The following is a 19173-nucleotide window of genomic DNA, read 5'->3' as shown; positions in this document are numbered from 1 at the left end:
GGACAGTGGCTGTGGCCTGGGCATCTGGGTGGGAGGAAGCATCTCTTTCACAGCAAACCCCTTGGTACCATGCAGATTGATTACGGGTTACATCTACCACTTGTCTATAAAATACCCATAGGGAGAGGGCTGGCAGGAGCAGGGCTCCCAGGCTCGGAGCCCCTGCCCAGCCCCTGCTCAAGCCTGGGAGAGGAGAAAAGCCATGAATCCACACACCCAACACCCAGCCGGCTCTCAGCAGGGACCTCACTCTGCCCATATGGCTCAAGAACTAGCCTCTGCCACATCCCTCCAGACCCCCCAAGACCTGCCCTCCTCGGCTCCTGTCCAGGCCAATCCTGCCCCTCGGTTTCTCTAGGAGTGATGGGGAAGCAAGGAAAATACAGAAGAAACCAAAGCTCAGAGGATCCATGTGACATGCCAAAGCCACCCAGCTGAGGACAGGTGAGGAGGATGGATGAGGACCCGTAGGTGGAGCAGAGTGAGGGGCCAGTGGTCTCTGTGTAGGGCAGAGCAAATGCGGGAGGCCCAGGCCAGGCGGGCTGGCCAGGAGGGGCAGATGTGGGCTCTACGGGGCCTCGGGGATGGGCCATGTCTTGCCTGAGGGTGGGTCTCTACCTCACATGGAACATCAGAGCTGGAAGGGCACTGAAGACCCAGCACTGGCCACACTTGTTTTTTTTCAGCAGCAGACCAGCCTCCAATCAGAATCTCTAGGTGCCCAGGACCCCAAGGGGGCACGTGGGGCTGCTCCAGAGGAACCAGGGCACGGGCCTGGAGCCCCTCTCACCACTGCCCACCGTGGCCCCAGAGAACCACCGAGCTTGTCCAGGCCTCTCCCCACAGCTGGCAAACTGGTGCCCGGAGGGGGCAGCGACCTGCCAGAAGTAGCTCGGCAAGCAGGGCCTCACTCCCAAGTCTGGCGCACTCTCTGTGCCACCCAGCCTGCCCTCTGAGGCCGCCGCCATCCCACGTCCTGGGAACGCCCACGCCAGGGTCCATTCCCACACCTTCCTTCCGTGAAAAGCGCTGGCAGCCAGCAGCCGCGGAAATCAACAAGGCAAACTACTCACGTTGAAGAAATTGGTCTTGTTCCTCTCGCAGAAGAGCCCCTGTGCCGGCATGTGCTGCAGCTGTTGCCACGGGATACCGCTACCTAGCAACACGTCGCGGGCCCACTGGAGGTTCTGGGGAAGCAAGAAGTAGGTTGGAAGTGAGTGTGTGGGCAACTCTGGGCACCCATGGGGAAGGGAGGCGGTCCCCTCCTTCCAGGCTGCGTGGGTAAAACAGCAGCTCCTGCAGACATCCAGCCCGCAGCACCCGGCAGCCCCGGCTTTGATCATCTGGCTGTGGGGTGCATTTCAGGAACTGGTTTCCTGCCTAATACAGCTGACCTAGGAGACCGTGGCCTCAGACTGCCTGAGGAGGGCACAGACAGGGACGTCTCACCCTGACAACTTCGCAAGCTGCTGCATGGACCCAGCACCCCACCTTCTGCCAGGGGATGCCCCCACCGGCCCAAACGGTCAAGCCTGATGTGTCAGGCTGTCGGCTACCACCGTGAGCCTGGGAGAGCTGGGGCTCTGCAGGACGCCAGGGATACGTGCTTGTTGGGGCGGGGGGGGGGGCGCTCTGTCCAGTGTTCAGGCTGCTGCTCTCTGGGCAGTGGTGCCTCTTGGTGGAACCCAGGGCAGGGTGAGAAGCCAGGCCTTCTCTGGGGCCTTCTCATGGACTGGAGAGCAGGCCTTCCCAGCAGAGCACAGAGAGCATAGGCTCAACTGCAGGCCTGTCAGTCTCCCACAGACTCCGCAGACAGTAGGCTCTGGGCAGCCCCCAGGTGGGCCAGACGGAACTGACCAAAGGCTCAGGAGACTTTATCAGGTTCACATCCGAGGCCCTGGATGGAGCTGACAAGGAGACCCGTGGGGAAAGGACAGGCACCAGGCCAGCGGGGGCACCTGACCTGCCCGCATACCTGCAGCTTCGCAGTGGGGTGGGGCGACGTGTGCCACCCAGGCAGAGCACGTCACTGTGAGCCTCACCACGTGGAACTGCCAAGGAGAGTGGCCTCCAGCGCTGCCTGAGGTCCAGAGCCAGTAAGGGTGGAGAAGAGCCTGCATTTGGCCCAGGCCGGGACCCCAAGGCCGGGATCTTCCCTGGGCCCAGTGGGGGTGGGGTGGGGTGGGGTGGGATGGGGTGGGGGTCATGTCTCAGACCTGCCTCGGCCTCTGCCTTGTGCTCAGCACCGTGCTCCCCCAGGGACACAGGCGGCCCCCTCTCAGGGCTCATGTGACCTGGTCCCACTCGCCAGGCTGGAGCCCCTCACCGGCTCAAGGGTGGGGGTCCTGGTGAGGGGCTCTCCTCTGCTTGAAGGGCCCCTCCGTCAGAGCAGGCCCGGCCCATCCCCTCTTCTGAACTCCAAACCCACGTGCTGCCCCACTCACCCCCACAGCCCTCAAACAGCCTCATCCACCGCCCCGCTGTCTGTCAGCCCCAAGGGCAGGGACAGACTGACCTCTTCACTGATGGCTCCTCAGGGTCTAGATCAGTAGGGTGGGACAGATATTTGGGGAAAGAATCAAAGGAAGGGGACTTCCTTAGTGGCGCAGTGGTTAAGAATCCACCTGCCAATGCAGGGGACATGGGTTTGATCCCTGGTCCAGGAAGATCCCACATGCCATGGAGCAACTAAGCCTGTGAGCCACAACTACTGAGCCCGCGTGCCACAACTACTGAAGCCTGCATGCCTAGAGCCCATGCTCCACAACAAGGGAAGCCACTGCAATGAGAAGCCCGCGCACTGCAATGAAGAGCAGCCCCCACTAGCTGCAACTAGAGAAAGCCCGCGCACAGCAACTAAGACCTGCCGCAGCCAAAAATTTAAAAAAAAAAAGAATCAAAGGAAGATGGGCAGAGTTTGAGCTTGAAGGAAATGCAGCCCATCAAGCCGAGGGGACAGGCTAAGACCCAGAGGCAAGAAGGAGACTGAAATGCACACAGAGGAGGGGGGAGCCCAGGGCACTGGAGGGGGCAGAGCAGCCGCCCACCCAGGGCTCAGCACAACGGGGAGCCAAGGACTGCCTGAGCACTCAGGAGCCAGGGAGGCTGGTGCGTGAGGTTGTTCTGTGGAAAACACCCCCCACTGGTCCCCCGGACAGGCATTCAGAGGTCCGGGTCTGCTCGCAGAGCTACACGCAGGTGCGGGGTGATGCACATGGATCTTTGTGGAAGCACCTGGCAGCCTCGGAGAGCCGGATCACCTCTCTGGGCCTCCACTGCCCACTTGGAGGGTGACGCTAGGCCACACCTAGCGTCAGTTGGAGATCCCCAGGAATGCAGACAGGAAAGCAACTGTGTACACACACGACACCTTGGGGAGAGCTCCCTGCCCTTCCCACACTTTCTCCCAGGAGCTGGCCCTGCCACCGCCCCTGTTCTGCCCTTCCACTGCTGAGCGCTGAAGGGAGGCAGCACTGGGAGGTAGGAGGCTGGGGTGGGGATGAGGCCAGACAGCTTCTCTCCCAAGTTCCCTCCCTGAGGGGTTGCCAAGGGTTGGCTGCCAAAGAGCAAACACTGCAGGGGCACTGCTGCTGACCCAGGCTTGCACTGCCCACCCGGCCCAGGCCCCTGCTTCCTTCATTAATGGCTCTTCAGATCAGCGGTTGGATGGTGCCGTTGCTACCTGCCGGGTTCCCACGGCCACCCCACTGGCTCTCCCCACAGCCGCCCGAGTCTCACACACGGCCACACATGGCCCCCCTCCCCCCAGCCTTGTGACACTTTAACCTCACTCAGAATGACGCCCCATGACTCCTCCCCACCTAACTGGCCCTCCTGAGCTCTGCCGCCTCCCGGCCTTCCCCTCTTGCCCCGCTAGTCACACGGGCTGCGTGCTGAGCCCCATCCAGGGCATGCGTGTCGGCTATGTGTCCACCTGGAGGCCTCTCCCCGATAGCTCCTCGCTGGGCCCTCGCCTGTCGGGTCTTTGCTTAGAGAGGCCTCTTGGGCGCCCTGTCCAAACGGCCACACTCCTGCGCCCATTCCTACCCACTTCCTCTCTCTCCACTCTCCTCCCCCGGGAGCCTGCTGCGGAATGCGTGAGCACCCTGGAGGGCATGCCAAGCACAGGCACTCCTGCCATGTGGTGGCCATGCGACGACGTGGTGACGGGTTCACCCCTCTTTCCAAACGTGAACAACAGTATCTGTGACGCACACGGCCGGCAGAGGGCTTGACCTACTCAAACCGATGGGCTCCACGCCATGGAGAGAGGCCCATCTGTCCCGCTGACTCTGGCCCCAAAGGCACAGCACTCTTCACACCACATGGCACAGACTTTGAAGTGCATAACCAAGGGTCTTAAGCTGAGAAATACATCGAGTTCTCACTTTATAAACCACACAAGTAAAGCCTGACAAGAACCTGGCTGGGGTCTGCATGGAGAGGATGGGGGTGGGGGGCATTTTATGTGCCCAGAGGGGAGCAGGGCTGCAGGCAGGTGGGCTGCTCTGCGCTGTGGCCACCTGCTCTTGTGATGCCGGGTCCTGGCCCCGATCACTCACACGCGCCTACAGAAGGGCACACAGCCTGTGCAGGAGGGTCAGTCCCTTCACACCTGCCCACTCCTCAGAGGCTCTGAGGGTCCCACACATGAGCTGGTGGCCCAGGGGGTAGAGGACTGCCCAGAGCAGAGCACAAGCTGACAATGAATCGGTCAGGGCTTCCCCAGAGATCTCGTGGTGGGCACAGCTCTGCCAACCCTACTGGAGGGGGCAGCCCTAACCAAACAAGTCCTAAACAGACACAGGCCTGGGCCCTAGCCCACTGCAGCAGGGTGAAGGGGCATCTCAGGTCACTTGGATCTGCATTTTCCTGATGCGCAACGGTGTGGAGAATCTTTTCTTGTGCTTATTGGCTGTTTGTATGTCTTCTTTGGAGAAATGTCTATTCAGACCCTTCGCCCATTTTTATTTATTTATTTAAATTTATTTATTTATTTTTGGCCACCTTAGGTCTTCATTGCTGCGCGTGGGCTTCTCTAGTTGTGGCGAGCAGGGGCTACTCTTCGTTGCAGAGCATGGGCTCTAGGCATGAGAACTTCAGTGGTTGTGGCATGTGGACTCAGTAGTTGTGGCTCACAGGCTCTGGAATGCAAGCTCAGTAGTGTGGCGCACGGGCTTAGTTGCTCTCCGGCATGTGCGGTCTTCCCAGACCAGGGATCAAACCTGTGTCCCCTGCATTGGCTGGTGGATTCTTAACCACTGCGCCGACAGGGAAGTCCCACCCACTTTTAAATTGGGTTGCCTTTTAATTAACAAGTTGTAAGAGTTCTTTATATATTCTAGATACAAGTCCCTTATCAGATGTGTGACTTGCAAATATTTCTCCCATTCTGTGGATCATCTTTTCACTTTGATAGTGTCCTCTGAAGCACAAAGGACCCACCGGGGCCTCTCTGCTCTAGGCAGCCACCGACCCATTAGATGGCAACGGGGAGATGCGGCTGCCAAGCCCACAGGCGGATTTGATGAAGAAACAGGCTGCTGTTGAGCCCACACTGCAGGAAGCATTTGTTACCCAGCAGCTGCGTGGGAAGTGGTTGCTGCTGCTCAGCGACTGATTCTGCTGAGAGCTCTGGCCACGCCCCCGGGACTTCGGGCTGCCTTGACAGGTTCCCGCACTCAGCCCTCAAGGCAGTGAGGTGTTCACAAACTGCTCAGCAAAGCCTCTGGATGAAGCAAATGGCAGCCCACCAAGCCCCCGGGGCGCGGCCAGGCCCAGGTGCACATTGGGGGCCCTCCATGGCTGATGCAGGAGAAAGGGGGGCTCACGCGTTGAGACAGTGCTCCCTCTGGGAGAACCATGTGGCGAATGTGGGCACACAGTGACCGAGGAGATGCAGAAACGGGGTGTGATGCCCAAGGAGCAGACAACCTGGGCAGCCTCATCTCCGCCACCCGGTCCAGCCAACCCCACCCCACCCCATGGCCGCTACAGACCATCACAGGGGACTCAGACGACGTGGGGGAATTCGAGGAAAGAGCAAACGGCCAACTGTGAGCATGGACACACTCACGACGTTGGGGGGCAGTGGAGTGACAGGGCCTGGGCTCCCAGAGCCGGGGTCCCTGAATTCAAGCAGAGGACACAACCCCTGATGGTCAACAGTGTGAGTGCTCAAGAGCTGAGAGAAGAGACACACACAGCGTACTCTCTGTTATACTGGCAAAACTATGAACAGGCCCCCTCCAATTTTTCTTGAATTTTGACATAAATACTGTTTTTCACTTTTAAAAAGCCCACTCAGCAAAGGAACAGGTTGTGGAACCCTTTATGGGCACAGCTCCTGTGCTCAGATTAAAGCCATTTAAAGGAGAGGTGGGGGTGGGCACGCCGCAGGCCTCCGTGGGGCCCACATCGCAGCCCAGCTCTCCCTCACCCAACCCTGTGACTTCCGCCGCCCTTCCCTAAGAGGTGTCTTGCACCCGACATCCCGCCTCAGCAACTGCTTCTGGAGAAGGGAAGCATCAGCCACAGGGCCTCCACAGACTCTTCGAGTGGGAGTTTTATTAAAATCCAGGTCTGCCTGGGTCTAGAAGGCCTGGGCACCAGAGGTCAGGTGCACTGCTGAGTGCAGGCCAGGCAGCCATGGGCGGCTGGGAAAGCCTGATGCCCTTCAGTTGACATGGAGGCCCTGCCGAGGTCCCCCCACCAGGTCTGCCAACTGCTCTACCTGCTCTGCTCCACCTGCTCTGCTCTGTGAAAATCAACCAAGCCACGTGAGCGCACCAGCCGGTCCCCACAGAACCCCATCCAGGACATTCCCGTCACAACCAGCGCCAGGGTCCATCTCAGGTCAACTGCCCTCCCTAGTTCTTCAAACGTCCCACAGAGAGGCCAGGCAGGGCCCAGCAGCTTCTGGCTGCTGAGCTCAGGTCTTACTGAGCAGACAAAAGCAGAGACCACAGCCTGACCCCCGAGGCTGCCCCATCAACCGCTCACCTGTCTGGGCACTGCCCTCCCCTCCCCTCCCCTCCCCTTCAGCCACCACATCCCCACTGGACCCGCGGCCACCCTAGGGGTCTCAGCATAAGGGTACCTTCCCAGAGTGCAGCGGCACCCCAGCCTCTGTGCACCCCACTGTCTTCCCTGTAGGGTTTGTCATGATGGGATTTTTATCTTTATCTGCTCATTTGCATATTTTTGATCCAACCCCACCCCACCTCACCCCAACGTAGGTCCTCCGGGGCAAGTGTGGTGAGTGAAAGAATGCAGACAGGTCCCACTCCCCGCCACAAATGCTAAGCACCAGCAGGAGAGGCCTGGCTGGGAAGCGCTGGGAGCCCCTACATCATCTGCCCTCCAAGCTGGAGGAGGCTGCCAGCACCAAAGCCCACGCACAGAGCTGGTGACAAAGGCCAGCAGCTGCGTGGAGAGGTGAGCCCAGGGCAGGGTGATGGCCACGAGGTCCGCGCAAGATGCAGCCTGGGGAACCAGGGCGGGGCGGCTCTAAGGCCATGGGGGAGGGAGCCACCAGCAAGGCCCTCACAGGGAGGAGCTGATGAGCCTGTCGGCCCCCGTCCCTCACCCCAAAGCCAGAATCTGAGCATGTGGTCCTGCTGGGGGAGCAGCCCCATGCCTGCACCTGTCACCTGTCACCTGGAAGGCTGGACCCCTCCAGCCCGCCTGCCTCTTGGCCCTCCGCCCAACCCTCCCGCCACTGCTGCCAGAAACCTCTACCAGCTCTAATGCGTCAACCCCTCTCCCTCAGCCTCGTGCTCACCCGGTGGGTCTTGCTGTAGGTGTAGAGGAAGGCTAGGCGGTAGAGACTCTTGTAGTGCTGGGGGAAGCGGCTGAGGCACAGGCGGAGCGAGGCGATGCACTGCTCTGTGAGGAACTGGCGCTGCTCCTCCGCACCGGCAGGCAGCCCCTGGGGGAAGGCAGCTGGCTCCCCCAGTGGGTCCCCTCTCTTCCTCCCATCCCACGGGGCAGGCACAGAAGTTGGGGGCTTGGCAGGGGTGCCAGCGGAGGCCGGGGGGTCAGCAGCAGGCTTCTGGCTGCCTTGCTCTGTGGCCTGGAAGACTTCCGTGCTCTCCGAGGACTCCTCGGCTTTTCCTGAATTGAGAACAAAGAAAAGAAAGTCACCTCGGCTTTAGGCCCTCTCCCCACGGCGGTCTACCACCAGCGACAGGGGCACCTTGGTGAGCAATCAGCATAGCTGGGTCTACACTCTTGCTGGATGGGAGCTGGACCCAGGCGACTCAGGGGCAGGAGGCGCGGGCCCTCGCTGCCTCTGCCCCACCGAGCCCCCAGCTGAGGCCTCCGTGGCCTCCAGTCTCCTCCCTGATGAAACAGGATATCTCAGCTGGCACGTAGCTGAGAGGGGGCTCCGAGCTGGGCTCAGGATGCCCCTGTGGGTGGTGGCACGGGGCTGCCCGCCTCAAGGCCGTGCACATGAATGGGGAAGCAGCCTGAAGAGGGGAGGCGTGGCCACCACCACCACCGAGGGCAGCACCGGTTCCACGCTCAGCCCCCCCAGCCCACCCGCTCCTCCAGCCCACCGGAGAGGTAGCATGGGGTAGTGGATAAGGGTGCAAACTGACCCTCTCTGGACCTCAGGTTCTTCACCAGTAAAAGGAAACAGCCAGTGCTTTTCCCTGGGGAGGCTGGGAGGCCTGGCTGCTGTTGTTGCTACTGTCCACCAAGTGGCTGTGTGCCCCGGCCTGGCCAGCGTGGGAAAGCTTTCAGAATCCACGGCTGGCTGACCAGCCACGGCCTCAGCGCAGTGCCAGGGCCTCCGGCCTGCCTGCAACCTCCCAGCAAGCCCAGGAGTGGGCTCTGCCCACTGACTTCCACAGCGGGGCCTGGGGGCCCCACAGGAGCTAGGCAGACTCCAGGGCCAGATCAGGGCCTGCCCCAAGAAAGGAGGGGTTCAGGCTAAAAAGAAAGCACATTTGTGACATACAGTACCCAAAGGCTTTTTGGCTCTCCCACACGGGGCCGCAGCGGGGTCCTAACAAGGACAGTGTCACCAGCGCCCATCACATACCAGGAGCTTGCACACACCTGCCTGAGATGCCGCGTTTGACCCCACAACCCAGGAGTGGGCCTGGGATCACTCCCATCCTACACGGGAAACAGCAGGGCCCAGGGAGGTGAGTGGCTCAGCCAACCGAGGTCCCCGGGCAGCAGCGGAGGCACGAGGGCAGAGGCCAGGACCCACGTTGTCCAGCGCTGCCCAGGCTCCCAGGACACCCCAGCAGTCCTGCCCACACGCTGAGTCAGGTCTCTGTACCTCTCTCCTCTGCAGCTCCCTGAAGGTCTTTCCCAGGCGGTCCTACTTGGGAACTGGGAGCGGGCGGTCTCTTCTCTGTGTAGGGCTTCTGGGAACCCTCCAGGGAGCTGGCAGGCTCATTGAAGAGGTCCTGCGTCGAGCTGGAGTCTGAGAGCGCCACGGCCGTGCTCTCCTGGCTGCGCTCTGGGGAGAGAAGGACAGAGGCGGCAGTGTGAACCCTGGCACCTGGAGAACAGAGGGGCCTCCCACGGAGCCTCTCAGCCAGAGGCCTGGCCACTGCCCCGTGCACAGCCACTCTGACACTGCCTCGCCCACCTGTCCTGGAGGCCACCGAGCCACTCACCAGAGGCACCAATTTCCTGGGGTTTCCTCCAAGAGTAGTAGTAGTAGTGTTTGACAATTGACTCTTAGGAGGGAAAGCGTTCGTTTGTAGCATTTACTGATTTCTGTGGTGTAAATACTCCCACCATGGCCAATTTCGAGTTACCAACATGATGTATCTGAATGCAGGGTTGGGAAGAGATGCACAGTAGTGATTATACACCACCGCACAGTATTCCTACCGCAACAGACCCACATAACCGCGACGGGGAAGAACTCAGCCAACACTTTTACCCAGTCTCTGAAGGCCACATGTGGTGGGTCTGCAGTGACAGTACAGATCACTGGGACTTGCAGACCCCAGGTTGGGGGCGCCCCCTGGGCACCTCTCCATGGCCTCCCAGCTGCTCGTGAGGAAGATGGGGGCGGGGCAGGAGAGATTGGGGGACATCTTCCCAGGGTGCAGGCTGCCGTGAGAAGGGTGTGAAGCCCTGGCTGGACCTTTCTCCCTGACAGAGCAAGCCAAAGCCAACAGGGGAGGGGCAGCAAGCCCGGTGATAGCCCTGTGCCTCCAGGGCACAGGTGAAGACCCACAGGAAACACCTTCAGGGAATCACCCAGGGCCTGAACACTCCCACCAAGACACCGGGACACGGCCGGCCAGGTCTGAGGCTGCATCCAGACAAAAGAGGACCGGCTGAGCCCCCAGCCCGGGCTGGCAGGCACAGACTCACAGCCAAGCACTCTGCTGCAGGAAGAGGGGAGAGGACATGGAGAGACCCACCTGACAGGCACACAGAGGGCCTGAAGCAAGCAGAAGGTGGAAACAGACGCTGAGAAAACCTTCCAGCAAACCACCCCACCCTGAGCACAAGGCAGCATTGGGAGAACTGGAGGCCGGGGGTGGGGTGCACCAAGGGAACCACAGCAACAGCAAGACCCAACCCTGCTCAGCTTCCACCTCGTCAGCCTCACTTCCCCACCTGATGCCTGGGAGCTTAAGAGTGAAGCCCATTCCAGGCATGAATATCAGTTATTTCAACCTCTTCTGTCATACACACGCTATCTCGAGTTCAATATAAAAAGTGTAAGACACACACACATGCAAAAGCAGAAAAGAACATTGTCAAGAGACAAAAAGATCAACAGAACTGGGCTCAGAGGTGACCCTCCCCTCTCTTTTTTGTATTTATTTTCTCTAAACTATTACTAGCTCCTGATGAAAGCAAAACCAGCAGCCATGCATCATGGACTGGCAGCACGTGTAAGAATGAAATGAACAAGAGCAGCAGCCTGAGAGAAGGGAGGTTCACACTGCACATGAAGCAGGATCACGTCCTCCAAGGGCTGACTGTGATCACCTGAAGATGTATTTTATTAACCCTAATGCAGGCAGTACATTATTTTTTTAAAAAAGAGTTATAAATAAACCAATAGTAGAGATAAAAGGCAACCATTAAAAAATAGCACTTAGTTTTTTGTCTTGAACTTTGTGTACTTGAAGGCGAAGCTCACTAGTCACATGACCTTGAATAAGTAAGGCCCTTTCCCCACCTCTGAGTTGCAGCCACTTATCATCTCAGGGGAGTTGGTGCCATGGGGGCTTCTGGGGTCTGGCCCTCAACCCTTGCTCAGCTGCTGGAGAGCCTGAATGCCCAGTGGCAGTGCCCTGGGGCCACCAGCAGGACGGCATGAGCTGCTTAGCAGGCAAACTCACAACAGCATGGGAAACTGTCTGGCAAAGTTGGGAGCCTGGACTCTGAGAGACCCCGGCCGCTTGAGTCCAGGTCCTGCTCTGTCACTTACTGGGTCAGACAGCCTAGGCGGTAGCCATAATTTCTTTACACTTGTTTCTCGACGTGCAGAACTGTCATAATACATGTGCCCACTTCATGGGGTTGTTATGAGGATTAAAGTGCCTGATACACCATGAATGTTCCCAAAATGTCAGCTCAACTATCACCAGTATGACCTCAGAGAACCTGGACCATCTCATCTCTAATGTCTCAGACGTGACACACAAGGGTTTGGTCCTAAAGGCCACACTGGAAGCAGGGCCTGTCGACAGGCAGGCTGACACTGACAGGGCAGCACCGTCCCAGGTGGGCCGGGCAGCACACAGGACACCAAGAATCAGGTCTGTGCTTCCAACGGCAGCTCTGGGGCTCCACTTCTCTACCCACGTCTGACTGCTGACGAGGTTTTGGGGACAGTGACCTTTCAGGCAGCTCCATAGCTGCCTCTGCATGTCCACTGCCCGGTAAGTGCAGGGCATCAGCGTCTCACTTCGTGGGGGCAGGGACCTGCTTGGCGAGGGGCTCTCCCCTGACTGCAAGGCAGACCCCAAGCTCCATAAGCCCCAAATGGAAGTGACAGGTGGTGTGAAGGCATCGCTTCTCCAGGGCTGGCAGCCGACCCTCTGGGCTTCAGGAGCCCCAGACCTGCACTCCAATCCCAGAGCTGCCACTTGGGCTGCTTGAGGCCTCCATGTCATGGTCTTTAACATGTTTGTCACTGCCCGCCCCCCCACCTCTGCCCCCGACACACACACAGGATTCCCACAGGGGCCTGCTTGGTTCCTGGCACACTGGAGTGACTCCCACCAACCCACCCAGCCCTCAGCCTCACCTCCGGCCCTGACAAGGGACTCAGGCTCGTGGTTAAGCGGTCCTGGCAATCAGCCGATGGGCGTGCCCCTGCCAGCACCCAAGCAGCTGCAGGTGCCGCAGGGCTGGGCAGCACGGCCTGCAGCAGGCAGGCATCCAGGAGGCAGCACAGCGGGAGGACTGACTGAGAGCTGGCATGAGGCTGATGGGCCACAAGCTCACAAGTTGTTGGGCTTTGGGCCTGAAGGAACTGCTCATTTGGTGGAACCCGTTGTGATCATCATGAAAACCAAGGATCGGCTTAAACAAACGTTCGGATATTTCCTACCAATGCACTAATGTCCTGGCAGTGCTGCCCGGTGAGGGTGAGGGACGCTGACCCTGACAGGGCAGAGCAGCATAGGCTGGCATGACACGTGTGGTCCCTCCCAGGGTGATCGCGGGCACTCACGGAGCCCTGAGGAAGGCCAGAGTTCAGCAGGAACATGTAAAGGGCCAGGAAGTCCCCAGGGGCCACCACATCACGCAGCACCCCCTGCAGCTTGGGGGAGGCAGGGGTCTGTGAAGCAGGAGGGTGGGGGATGCTCATGCCTGGGAAACAGAGAATAAGTGTGTTGCTGCAAAGACAGACACCAACGGGGACTCAAGAGGCCCGGGGCCAAGTATCTCCAATCCTCTCAGGTCTTGTGTGTCAGAGAGGGTCAGCACGAGACTGTTGAAAATGATCCTGATTTTAAATACTAAGAAGCAAGTCAGGCCCCACATGGGGGCCTGTGGAGGGGCTGCATTGGGGCTTCCCGGGCCCCCGGTCCTAAGGCAGAGCCAGACTCAAGTGAAGAGCCGGCAACCCACAGGGCTGGGCGGAAGGCCTTCCCAGGAAAGGCACACAGGGGGGTGGACCCTGGGGACCACCCACCGCCCAAGCTCCCGACTTCCTTAGTGGGCTGCCTAGAGGCCGGCAGGAAAGAGAGCTGGCACTGGGGTGGAGGGCCGGCAGCCCTGTACTCTTTCCAGGGCGCTTTTTTAGAACCTGTCCACAAGGAACCTGCTCACACTAATATATATGTGAGGCAGGGTTATAAATATGTCATTCTTACTGTTAATCACTGGAGAGGTTCACTTCTACGGCCCTGGGCCGCCGCAGCCCTTCCTCTGAACCTTAGAGGGACATGCATCTGTCAACATGCTTTCTCAGCCCGGGCGCCCCCACCACCACCTCCAGGGGAACCCACAGCCAGGGCAAGCGAACAGAGCTGGGGGCGCAGAGGGAAAGGGGCCCAGCCTGGTGACACAAGCCCCTGTCCCACCGGGGCTTTCTTTATGTGGGTTTGACTCAGTTCACATCCCTTGAACATTCTCAGGATTTGCAGGCCAGCCTGAAAGAGCTCTTTGGTTACAAGACACATGTTCCCTGCTGTGTTTTCTCCATTTGCTCTGGCAGGAAGGCTAGAAACAGCCACAGACAGCTAGTCCATTAGCTCAGCTATATGAAAGCTCAAGGAAAAAGACACGTGCTTGTGTGATCAAAACTGCAGCAACTCTGGCTGCTGATCCCTGAAAAGATCACCAATTTCCTTCCAACCAGAAAACAACAGTTTTCTAAGAACTGTAAACTTGGGTGGAATCAATATTTTGAGAAATCTTTCAACCAGGAAAAACCTGCCCCAGTCGGGCCCTGATGACCGCCAGGAAGGGACTTGTCCACCGGGAGTAGGGCTGGGGTGTGGGATGGGTGCCCTCCTGCAGGCCAAGGAGACTGGACAGACCTCCAAGAGAAGAGACACCAGAAACCTGCCCCACCCACCCCCAGAGAGGTAGCAGTGGAGCCAGGCCCCCAATGCTCAGAGTGGGGAGAAGGGACTTCCCTGGTGGTGCAGTGGTTAAGAATCTGCCTGCCAATGCAGGGGACATGGGCTCAATCCCTGGTCCGGAAAGATCCCACACGCCACGGAGCAACTAAGCCCGCGAGCCACAACTACTGAAGCCCGTGCGCTCTAGGGCCCGTGTGCCGCAACTACGGAGCCCATATGCTGCAACTATTGAGGCCTGCAAGCCTAGAGCCCATGCTCCGCAACAAGAGAAGCCACTGCAATGAGAAGCCCATGCACTGCAACGAAGAGTAGCCCCCGCTCGCCGCAACTAGAGAAAGCCCGCACGCAGCAACAAAGACCCAACGCAGCCAAAGAAAGAAAGAAAGAAAGAATGGGGGGTTAGACCTGGCCTCACGGCGTGCCCCTTGCCCTGAGCACTCACCATGCACCACCCTGATCCCCAAGCTGGCAAGGCACTGACCAGGGAGGCCTCGGGCAGCTAGCTCTGTTTTCCTAATGGCAGGCAGGTGGGCAGCTGCCCCTCGACCCCGGTACCAGGGGAGGCAGAGCAGGTCAAGTGAGAGCAGCACCCCACAGCTACCTGGAGGGGTTCCCAGGAAGGCTCTTCCAACAGAGGATGACTGGGAACCTGCCTTTCTCAGAGCCAGAGAGAAAGAGAGAGAGACACCGCAACTACGTCACTCCCCTGTGGCCTTCGGGCCCTGCTGCTTCCCAAGCTCTCTCCCTCAAGGTCTCTCTTCCACCCACCCGGTCACCTCAGTGTCCAAATGCCACAGGACTCTCTAACCTCCGTGTCTTTGCTCCCATGGCCCCTCACCCGAAATGGCCCTGCAGCTCTCCCTGGAGGCCCACCTCCTCCAGGAAGTCCCCCTGATCCACCAAACCCCAGAGCGAGCTCATGGCACTCCCTCATGACACCAAGCACTGCCCCAGGGACACAGACCCAACTGAGATCTCATCTCAGCTCTCCCCACGGCACCCTCTCCTAGGCCCAGCACACAGCAGATGCTAACAGATGCCATGACCAGCTACGGCCCAAAGATGTTTTTAAAAGGTGAGAATGAGGGAGAAGAGAACAGAGAAAATGACAGGCTCTGCCCTCTGCCAGCCTCCCTCCTTGGCCCGACACCAGTCCCACCCTGTGGGGACTCACAGGACCACCTGGGCTCCATGAGGAGAAGGTCTATGTGCAGGACAAGCCCAGCGTAGGCTTGTCCCCTTGGCCAGGCCGAGGACACCACGGCTGCAGAGCGCACGGTGAGCATTTTTACACCCTTGTCCTTGTAAAGAACACTTTGTATCTTATAGTCTGTTGCCTTTGCTACCCTTTTAAGCAAGAAAGAATAAAGCAACAGAAACACAGACTGAGTTGCCTGCCGGACAGGCGGGCGGGCGGGCAGTGTGGGGAGGCCACTGCTGCGTGTGCGTCTGGCCAGAACCGGGATGATGGGCCGGGGCAGAAGCCAAGCACATCAAACACACACTCTCCAAACCACAGGACAGCAATACAGAGGTGCTCCCCGCCACCGGGAAGCAGGGAGCCGGACTGAGGGTCAGCATGCGGTCAGCTCGGTCCCTGAAGCGAGCTGTGACAGCACAAGCAGAGGACAGCCTGGAGAACAGTGGTCAGGGTTAGGGGCAGCACGGGCAATATTGGTGGAGGCAGCGTGGGCGAGTGGGCGAGGACGAGCACAGATGGGACACGACACAGACGGTGATGGTGACGGCATGGCAGGTGAGGATGGATGGTCGTGAGGGGGCTTGGCACAGGCACGCCGGGCTGCCCCGAAGGCCCACACGGCCCACACCTACCCCTGGGGCTCAGGGCAGCCACGGTTCACGCTGTAAAGGGAGTCACATGGGCACCTTGCACCCACCCCAGCCCCTGTGGCTCCCGCTCGCCTGACCCCGGCTTGCCCGCCCCTCCCCAACAGTGACCTCCAACACACCCCTCAGCTCTTGGCTAAGCTTCCCCCTCAGGAAGGCTGCCCACCCACCAAAAGACCAGGACAGGTCTCTATGGGACCCTCCGCTGTTCACAAATTCACACCTACTCCTGTACCAAGCACCCACAGCAGGGCAGGGCCCAGGGCTGTGCCATGTACTTGGCACAGGGCCGCAGGATGGGCGGGGCCTTGGGCAGGCTGGAGAGCCCCACCTTGAAGCCCCCTGCGGCTCTGGCTTTGACATTCCAAGGTGATGTGGAGCACGACAGCCAGACAGTGAGGGTCCTGGCCAGTCCAAGCCAGGGCCCAGGCTGTTCTATAAGGGTCCCACTCCCTGGGCCCTGCCACCAGGAACTTCCAACAGGGAGACGCACAGATCCAGCACCTTCCAGGTTGCCGGGACCTCCCCAGTGTGGCCTCCCCACTGGCCCAGGGCAGGTGGGGGAGGACACTGAGACCCCAGGTGCCCTTGGCTCCACGCCAACTAGCCCCGCAGCCTCCTGCCCTCAGCTCACTCCCTCACGGAGGACAGGACACACGGCCAAGCCCGCCGGGCGACCGCGAGGACGGGTACCCGCTACCACTCCCAGGACCCAGCCTGGAGCCCCACGTGGAGCGAGCACACACGGCTTCATGGTGGGGCCCCCAAGCACACACACACACATATACTCACACATGCGCACACTGCACACCACATGTGGGGAGGAGCACAGAGCTTGTTTGGGAACCTCATCACGCTGTGGTTGAGCCTTTGTGAGTGGCGATCTCTGGAAGACCCCTGAAGTTCCCAACACACTCCAACGTGGAAGATTCCAGCGCTGCAGGCAAATCCCAAAACGGGTGGAAGGGAGAGGTGAGGCAGGTGGGGCTGCCTGGAGCGGAGGTCCTGCTCTGTCTCTGTCTCCGTCCCTCTTGGCCCAGCCAGGGCCCCTTCAGGTCAGCCTTGGGCACCTCCAGCTGCCCGAGGTACAGTTCCAAGGACTTCTCCCCAGGGCTGCGGACGGGCTGCAGGAAGCTCCCCACCCTGGTGTGGGGTGCACAAGCGTGCAGGTGGGGCCGGTTCAGAGAGCACCCCAGGGCCTCCTATGCTAAGCTAAGTAATTACTAAGACAATGAATAACTGTCAATCTCCCTACACAGGCTGCAGCTATCCTCCTAAATCTCTCCTCAATCTCTCTCCAGGTCAGAACTGAGCCCGGCTGGCTCCTGGTGGTGAAGCAGAGGCGTCCTCAAGTGCAGCACGGTCCTGAGGCTGGGTCTCCTCACCACACCCCAGGGAGGGCCTGGCACTCGGATGCCTGTCCAGCAGGCGGCAAGTTAGCCTGATGGTCCCTGTGGTGCAGGGGACCAGGGCCCCTCAGGGGCCGACTTCAGAGGATGCCACCTGCCCCTCTTCTGAGGCTGCGCCACAGCTGGAAGGTCAGGGCGCAAAGCCAGGGTGACTGACCCCACACCTGAGCTCCCCTGATTGAGCAGCAGCACCTGGGGCCCCTGCCAGCTCCGACGACAGGGGTGCCTGCGTCTAGGAGGCGGCTGTGACCCACAGGCACCCTCGCTTAACACCCACGAGGAGAACATCACCCCGTCCCACGGGTGCGGAAGCTGTGGCTCAGAGAAGTGAAGTCCTTGCCGAGGGCAGAGCTGGTGGAGAGGGCAAGATGGCTCTGCCCTGGCCGCCCCGTCTGACCTCGAGCGGGGCCCCAGCCTCTGTACACTCATCTGCACCAGGGCTGGGCGCATGCGCCGTCCTCCTCACGAGGCAGGGGCTCCATGCCGGCCCCCGACCTCTCGTAGCAGGAGACCCCAGGCTGGTCATGGGAGGCAGGAGCTGAGGTGGCTGATGCAGACAGACCCTGGAGGCTCCAGCACATACCCCGTCATTGGCAGCCTGCTGCTTCTGCCCTCGCCAGGGCCTTGCCCGGCAGCCAGCAAGGCTGCCCTAGGGCCATTCCAACATCCCAAGACCATGGCTAGCTCAGGGCTCCAAACATTCTCGTGCTGTAGACGCCGCTTTCTCTCCGAGGTGAGGGCTGAGAGTTCTAACAGCACCGTAGATAGGCCTGGCCAGCGCAGGGCTTCCTGGCACAACCAGCTGGGGCTGGCCACAGTGAGCCATGGGATCTCAAAGGCTCCACATCATTAACAAGAATCACTTTGCATAAAAAGTTTTTACAACCATTCAAAAACGTACAATCACTGAAATAATATCTGAGCGTATTTGTGTGGCTCTCTCTACAAGCTTCCAGAACCAGGTGCCCAGGACATGTTACACCGGCACCTGACCCCAGTGCTCTGTCCCCCATAGCTCCATGCACACACAGGTGTGCCAGCGTGGGACACCCTGAGAGGCGTTCCTCCCTTCTGAGACCGGCCTGGTGCTAATTCCTCCAGGAGGTACCTGGCAGAATGGAATTCCCAAGCAAGGACCTATTTCCAGTGTTTTCTCAATATTCTCAAGAGTAAAAGGAGAGAACAGGGTTTAACTTGAGGTGAGTGAGACCTGGAAGGTCCCTGCTTCAGGAATGTCTGTGGTATCACAGTGGGAAGATCAGGCCAGCCAGCTCCCGGGTCCATGCTCCCTGCTCTGGGGTGGGCAGGGAGGTGATAGAGACACACAGCACACGCTCAGACCCGCACACACTCAGACCACAGCCCCTCCAAACACACCACAGGCCACCCTGAACCCCGGAGGGAACACTGCCAGCGTCCTCTCCTCTTGGGTCACAAACCACACCCCGAGGAGTCTAGTTTGCCAACTTGCCCCCCCTCCACCAGCTCTGCCCTGGCCCTGCTCCCAAGCCCGGCTCTCCAGGAGCCGTGCACTGGGTCCTGCCGAGCTGAGCGACGTGGGAGCGAGGGCCTGGGTGGCCTTCAGCACTGTCACTGCCCCCAGGGCTCCACTTACTGGCCCCCAAGGCCCACTAGTTGGCCCGGTGCCGTGCAGGTGAGGGGAACATGAAGAGACTGAGCTGCGAGGCCGGCATGCAAGCCTCCGGTGTTAGTAAGGATGTGGGTGACCGACCACCACCTGCCCGTTCCACGTGGGGAGCCAGCTGACCCCACCACTAACCCGTCTGGATTCCCGGGGTGACAGACTCAGAGTCACGGCCCTCCCCAATCATCAGAAGGACGTGCCGTAATAACGCGGGGGCCACTCGGGGCTGCCTGCAGAC

General features: G+C 59.8%; 1 protein-coding gene across 4 annotated transcripts in view; it reads right to left on the bottom strand.

The window, feature by feature from the left end:
- CABIN1 (calcineurin binding protein 1) overlaps positions 1–19173 on the bottom strand; it is a 102211-nt gene that overhangs the window by 37095 nt on the left and 45943 nt on the right. For all 4 annotated transcript variants that reach the window (XM_067015879.1, XM_067015882.1, XM_067015881.1 and 1 more), the window contains 3 exons: positions 9296–9478; positions 7784–8115; positions 1074–1187 (listed from right to left, as the gene is read on the bottom strand). In XM_067015879.1, the coding sequence (XP_066871980.1) occupies positions 1074–1187; positions 7784–8115; positions 9296–9478 (629 nt within the window). The remainder of the gene's footprint in view (positions 1–1073; positions 1188–7783; positions 8116–9295; positions 9479–19173) is intronic.

Source organism: Kogia breviceps, chromosome 15 (assembly GCF_026419965.1).
Source record: "Kogia breviceps isolate mKogBre1 chromosome 15, mKogBre1 haplotype 1, whole genome shotgun sequence".
Lineage (NCBI taxonomy): Eukaryota > Metazoa > Chordata > Mammalia > Artiodactyla > Physeteridae > Kogia > Kogia breviceps.
The sequence above is the reverse complement of the archived record's forward strand: the minus strand, read 5'-3'. Positions and strand labels throughout refer to the sequence as shown.